Source organism: Bombus affinis, chromosome 15 (genome assembly GCF_024516045.1).
Source record: "Bombus affinis isolate iyBomAffi1 chromosome 15, iyBomAffi1.2, whole genome shotgun sequence".
In the NCBI taxonomy this organism is placed as follows: domain Eukaryota; kingdom Metazoa; phylum Arthropoda; class Insecta; order Hymenoptera; family Apidae; genus Bombus; species Bombus affinis.
The window spans coordinates 4615178-4621587 of record NC_066358.1 but is presented as its reverse complement, the minus strand read 5'-3'; the positions used below and the strand labels follow the sequence as shown (position 1 = coordinate 4621587).

General features: G+C 30.5%; 3 protein-coding genes across 3 annotated transcripts; 2 read left to right on the top strand and 1 right to left on the bottom strand.

Moving 5' to 3' along the window:
• Positions 1-365: 365 nt before the first annotated feature.
• LOC126924971 (thioredoxin domain-containing protein) lies at positions 366-2236 on the top strand. The gene is made up of 6 exons (XM_050740055.1): positions 366-657; positions 977-1165; positions 1252-1390; positions 1479-1640; positions 1755-1880; positions 1972-2236. Exons 1-6 carry the CDS (start codon positions 528-530, stop codon positions 2108-2110), a joined length of 885 nt encoding a protein of 294 aa, XP_050596012.1. The 5' UTR covers positions 366-527; the 3' UTR covers positions 2111-2236.
• LOC126924969 (ELMO domain-containing protein 2) lies at positions 1719-4616 on the bottom strand. Its single transcript, XM_050740053.1, has 2 exons — positions 4467-4616; positions 1719-3927 (listed from the first exon to the last, which is right to left on the bottom strand). The coding sequence occupies exons 1-2, from the start codon at positions 4508-4510 to the stop codon at positions 3030-3032; spliced, it is 942 nt and encodes a 313-aa protein (XP_050596010.1). The 5' UTR covers positions 4511-4616; the 3' UTR covers positions 1719-3029.
• On the top strand, positions 4605-6095 carry LOC126924966 (uncharacterized). Its single transcript, XM_050740050.1, has 3 exons — positions 4605-5097; positions 5185-5399; positions 5462-6095. The coding sequence occupies exons 1-3, from the start codon at positions 4793-4795 to the stop codon at positions 5923-5925; spliced, it is 984 nt and encodes a 327-aa protein (XP_050596007.1). The 5' UTR covers positions 4605-4792; the 3' UTR covers positions 5926-6095.
• Positions 6096-6410: the final 315 nt, after the last annotated feature.

Below are 6410 nucleotides of genomic sequence, written 5' to 3'. Positions count from 1 at the left end.
TGCTGCTTGTAGAAAGAGATTTACAAGCATATGTATACATTTTTAAGGATATGAAAAGCAAGCAATGTGAGCTTCAAATTCAAATTAAGAAAAGTTCGAAAAATAAAGTACAGAAAAATAATGATACTTGTACCGAAAATCTTTTAGCAAAGAGTTGAAAAGAATATGGATACATTTGTACACATTAAATTTGAATTTTTATCTTAACCGCTTCTATATGCAATGAATTTCGTAATTCTTTCCCTGCTTTTATATATCATGTACATTAAACACTAATATGTAGTATTATGAAAAATTATTTATTATAAAGATTTTATAAATCTTGAGAAGAGTTATGAGTGACAGAATAATCTACTTGATCTTAACCCGTTGATAGAAACAGAAAATAAATTACAATTTCTCGGATTTCAAACAATTCCTCCAGAGTAGAATGAAATAAGATGAAGTAGAACATGTTAACCTCTTTGGCGTAACAGATTGTCAGTAAAAGTATTCCAGGCAATATTGTTGATCTAATTCAATACGAAATGTTACAAATAATATTTTTCATATTGATATGTAGTTTCGTTGGCGTTCGCTCTGCCAATCTCGAAACAGTGAGTGATGAAGAGCTTATAAATCTTATAAAAACTGAGAAATATGTAGTCGTGCTTTTTAGTAAGTTTTGATTAATGTTTACACGTATTTTTTCATTTATCAGAATAAAAGAACGTTTTCCATGATAATTGATATTAAGTTTATTTATAATATAAATAATATCTAATATTTAATTATATAATATCATAATAAAAATAATATTTTTAGTTAGAAATTCGATAAAATTCATTCCTTTAAGGAAATCTTGGCATAACCTATTGACTGAACTTCTATCGTTTTTTAAATTCCTTTTTCCTTGATTCTCTCGTGCTAAAAATTATAACTCATTCAACTAGCAGTTCTTACATGTAAAATGTTCAAATACGTCTAATATTTACAGCAAGCAAACAGCGTGAATGCACAACGTGTGATAACTATGAGAATGAAATAATTAATTTAATACAAGATTTAAATTCTTTATCTATTGGGGTTGTGGAAGCTATTGACAGTCAATTGCTTCGTGTCTATAGTGACGATAAAGAACCAGCACTTGTATTCTTTAGACATGGTGTACCTTTATTATATGATGGTATAGTCATTAACATTAAAAATAATATATCTTAGTAAAAAATGCTTTTATTAGCTTATGAATTTCCATTTAATCATCTTTTTTAGGACCTCTGAATGCTGAAGAAATTTTAACTATGTTCAGTGAAAACAAGGAACCTACAGTGAAGGAATTAACTGATGATACATTTGAACATCTAACACAAGCAAGTAGTGGAGCTACAACCGGGGATTGGTTTGTTATGTTGTAAGTCTTAGGTTCCCCATAATGTTTTGTATGTATGCATATTTCTTATTTGGCAGATATTTAAAGTACAATTCTTTTATAAAAACAGTGGCAGTACAGACTGTGTGGAATGTAGTAGACTGATTCCAAGGTGGGAGGCTGTAGGTGCAAAACTAAAACGAAGGGTTAATGTAGCACGTATCGACAAATACACAACTGGAGCATCCACGGCAAGGAGATTTAATGTTTATGAAACTCCAGAATTTATATTGTAAGTACATAAGAGATAAATACTAAGCACACCATAAAATGCTATAATGATAAACAAAATTAATGATACAATATGATGTTTTAATATTTAACATAATTTATTTTGTACTTGTAGCTTTAGACATGGTAAAATGTATCGTTATCAGATTCCAAAATACGACATTAATTCTTTTACATCATTTGCAAAAGAATATTACAAAAATGCACGTGCAGAGACTGTCCCAGTACCACAACGCCGACTGTAAGTTTGAACACATTTATTAGTAGATTCAACTCTTTGTACACGGATATTAGTGTAGTACAATTATGATATAAATATGTTCCCGTTTCAGCGATGATCTTGGAGAAACAATTGCGAATTTCTTACGTGAAAACCCATGGATCAGTAGCATAGCGATCGGCGTATTTATTATAATTTCCGTAGCTTTTCAATGCAGACGCACAACTGAAATGGCACAAAAAAGGGACTAGCCATTTCGTGTATCAAAGACATATATTATGGGTACTGCATCAAGTTATTATTGATCATGATTTTATACAAATCACAATGTATATACATACATAGATAAGATGAATAAAGTTTTTAATTACAGTGAATCTCTTATTTTTATACATTTAACAACTCGCATAATTTTTTATTTTCGTAATTATATATATATATATATTTGATCAGTTCCCATAATATTAATATTCTAAAGAGATACAAAAACATATATATATATATATATATATATTTTATTTCTAACAATTGCATTTTTTATTTTGTATAAAATATGTATAATAGTCACTGCAAGTCTAATCTTTTTTTAACACAAATGTTTTCTATGTTTTACAATAAATACTTTTGAATAAAAATTATTGCTGTTACACACATGATGGCATCTACTAAACATGATATGCATTTCCCCAAGAAAGTCATCTGAATCCATATAATAAAATTATAATAGAATTTTATATTTACATATACCTATTTAAAAAATTAAATAAAAACAGATTGAAAGTAATATATTTATTTGGGTAAACGTTGTACTTTAACTTATTTATGATAAATAAATGATTTTAAATGAATTTATATGTGAACCCCTTCACATTCGTTAGGTAACACATATATTTCCTTTATTACCTTTATTACCAGTAGAAAAATAAAGTAAAAATATAATATCAAATGCATCAAGATTCTTTGTATTTTTCTGTAACTTAATGATTTCAGAATATTTATGTTTTGCTTTATATTTTATATTCTCCACAATTTGCAATAATGATGTTCTATTCACTCACAAGACACTCCGTGCTACACACATCAGAGCAAGTAGCTTTGTGCATTGTAATAAGAAAATGTTCACTCTCTGTGATAGTTTTAGACTTATCAACAGAAAATATTGCATCTATTTTAAACATTATCAATTGATATATTTATCCTAAAGACAGTGGATGAGTCAGTTAATGCCATTCTGATACTATTCTCAAACTTTTCTTGTATGGATGAAAATTCCATCATATTGCTTGGTTTTGAATCAATCCAAAATCCATCAAATTCATAGAAAAGATAACAGTAAAGTTGATGAAATGCACGAATTGTTGGAAAACCCTTTGAAGAATTATAAATATGAGTCTTGGCACTTCCATCCCTTAATAATCTTAGAGCCATGCTTGTTAAATTTATGCCCACTATGGCAAATGCATAACCATAACGTGGATGTGTAGAATGTGATAACACGTGTGTTGCAGCACTGGGATACTCTTGAGCAAAATAAACTAGATTTTCTAATCCCAAAATGCCCATTCCACGGAAATCTGTTTTTGGATCATCACCCTGAAAGCCAATGTGTTGCCACTGTTTGGTAACTCTAGCATCTAAAGGCTCATAAGGCATCAACAAATTCCATAATTTTAATAGTAGGAACTCATGCTCAGAATTGTCAGCATCATATGGTGTTTTTCTAAGCTCTTCACATTCCACACAAAGTTGTCTATAACCCCAAATTAGTTCTATACATTTACCAAATGACTTGGCAAAGTCAGGGTGAGCTGTCGGATTTACTTTCTTAGTCACCAATATGGTTATAATAGCTTCCTTCAAAATTTTTTGCTTTGTCTGTTTCGTGATTGCACGTTGATCAGCGAGATCATTCAAGTAGACTATAAGAGTTTTAATATTAGCATTCCTAGATAACTTAAGAGATTCTTCTACAGCTAATGTTCTCGGTGCTCCAGGTAATTCTCCATAACAAATTCTTTGAAGTTCACACATTCGTGTTGTGTGCCTTAATAACCATTTTACGATGGGTCTGAAATACCAGCACACCAATGACCAGAAGTATATAAACATGTTTTCTGATAATTAAGAACCTTGATACAGGAAAAATTCGAGTACAAAATTTTTGTATATTCAAGTGCTAATTAACCTCATCCTGTCATCGTATCTCGACATATACAGGTTCTGTCACTAATTTAAAATAATGAGACTTGGAAATTAACACTTTGAAACGTATTTCGATAAATACGTTTTCCTGTTTTCACCATTACAATTAAAATCAATGCACATAACCTGTGCAATAATGTAACTAATATACATGTATGACAGAAAGTTTAATTTTGGTACATAGAAAATAAACTAATCTGTTCAGTTTCTTTATAATTAACAAACTTTCGACTTCTATACTGCTATTACAGAAAAATCATTGAGATTTCTTAAATATTTAACTTGAGTAAAGAGAAATCAATAATAACCTACTAAATTAACATAGTACCGATAGCAGAAGAGGTCACTCACTACTCACTACCGGTACAGTCATCCTGTATCAAAAATTCAATATAAAACACATACCCACGTTGCATAGAGTTAGGAGATTTTCTTTTAGAACGAAGCATTACAGATAATCGTGAAGTGACTTTAAATATTTTTATTTTCCTTATAAGGCAATTGGTATAAAATCACTATATCACCTTGAATATCTACCCTTACAAATGTACGATATTTATAAACATATATGGAATCAAGTTTTTTATAGTAACTTAGACATAATGAAAAAACAATGTCATATCAAAAAATGACATATGTAAAGTGAAATAACTTCAGTTAACCAGAATTTTAAATAATCCATCATTGATTAAGAAGTTTGTCAAATCAGTAATTTTAAGAAAATATCATAAATGGAAAACGAGCATGAGTCCTCGACAGAAATTTCAACAGATAGCTCAAGCAATACCGACAGCATTCAAAATGTTGACAATCAATGCATAGAATTATCCAATGAGGAGCAAAGGATAAAGGATCAAGCGGACGTCGATTTAACATTGGATCTAGGAAGCGTGTTGCCAAATTATGATCGTGTTTCTGAGAATGAGAATGATGATTCATTAGAAAAGCTCTCAGCTGTTCTTGAACAACCAGAAGACTCGGTGATTTTAGAGGGCGCGCAGTCAGTAGAAGATGGCCAAGACGATAAAGATTTAAAGTACACATTATGTTAAAAAAAACTTTTGTCAATTAAAAAAAAAAAAAAATATCACACGTTATATTGAATAATTTTCGTAACTAATAGCTACATTCTTCGGGAGCGAATAGAATCACTCAGTGAAGTAATGAGGAACTTAAAGGAAGAATTAAGGAAGGAAATAGAACTTTGGAAAAAAGAAAAAGGAGAATTGCAATTTTTACGTGAAAAGGATGATGCATTGGCTTTGGAAGAAGCAACTGCAGCAGCACGTGCAGCTGCAGCAGCCTATGCTGCCGAGTCGCCATTATCTAACAATTTGGGTAATTTTTCTTAGGAAACGAGATGTAAAATATTGAATAATGTTTATTAATTTATGGTATAGGGGATGTTTTAGATATCTCATCAGAGGATGCGTTCAGAGAATTGACAATACTCGAATATGAGAAACGTTTGGCTAAATATCAAGACGAATACTCATTTATTCAGGCGGAAAAGCGTTATAATGCCCGATGGAAAATGATAGCAAACGCGTATAAGCAGAAATTGATGGAAGTGGAACGACTCTGTAACGAGGAATTAGAGAAAGTTCAAAAAAATGTGAATCATTTGCAACCGCTGAAGGAAATGGTATCACAATGGTATCTCGACGAAGAAAACCATGGTGATTCAATCAGAAGAACCGATTTTGTTGCAAATGCCCAGAAACTCAATACTTTCAATGAGAATAATATGCTCAATCGTCACACATTGCAAAAAATAGACGCGGAAGTCAATATGGCGCCAGAAATATTCGTTGCTCGATTCAAATCTGATGATCCAACAAAAATAGATAAACTTTATGGATAAATCTCTCCCCATACTTATAATAATACTTTTCATAACGTTTTCGGGATACATATACACATATACACATATTCGTATTACTTCTCACATATTAGAATCAGAATTACAATTTACATAAATGTTAAATTTTAATTTTAGACTCCATTTTGAATAAATAAATAATCTATCGTAAAAAAATATACATACCTTTACATTATTTCATGTTGTTACTCCGTGGAGGATATTTCCATTCATCACGAGAAATTTTCATAATGCATTTGCATTCGAATTAAGGCAAGATATCTACGCTTCTCTAGGGGCTACGGATATCGGAAAGTGGTTGCAAAAGTTTTGAAGAATTACCGATACATACTATATAATTTTGCAAGACTACAATTGTACAGCAACTTTGACGCAAATTGGTTTGTTTAAAACAATATTTGAGCACTAATATGTAAAAGTATGCCGTTTATTGTGAAAAATATCTGAAGTACGTTATTCAAAAGTGT

Excerpts from the sequence above, each read along its gene's own strand:
- LOC126924971 (XM_050740055.1), top strand. The coding sequence starts at position 528 with ATGTTACAAATAATATTTTTCATATTGATATGTAGTTTCGTTGGCGTT. Across the intron at positions 658-976 it reads ATATGTAGTCGTGCTTTTTA|CAAGCAAACAGCGTGAATGC; the intron begins GTAAGTTTTGAT and ends TAATATTTACAG. Across the intron at positions 1,166-1,251 it reads TGTACCTTTATTATATGATG|GACCTCTGAATGCTGAAGAA; the intron begins GTATAGTCATTA and ends CATCTTTTTTAG.
- LOC126924969 (XM_050740053.1), bottom strand. The coding sequence starts at position 4,510 with ATGCTTCGTTCTAAAAGAAAATCTCCTAACTCTATGCAACGTGG. Across the intron at positions 3,928-4,466 it reads CCTAACTCTATGCAACGTGG|ACCCATCGTAAAATGGTTAT; the intron begins GTATGTGTTTTA and ends CTGGTATTTCAG.
- LOC126924966 (XM_050740050.1), top strand. The coding sequence starts at position 4,793 with ATGGAAAACGAGCATGAGTCCTCGACAGAAATTTCAACAGATAGCTCA. Across the intron at positions 5,098-5,184 it reads CAAGACGATAAAGATTTAAA|CTACATTCTTCGGGAGCGAA; the intron begins GTACACATTATG and ends CGTAACTAATAG. Across the intron at positions 5,400-5,461 it reads GCCATTATCTAACAATTTGG|GGGATGTTTTAGATATCTCA; the intron begins GTAATTTTTCTT and ends TTTATGGTATAG.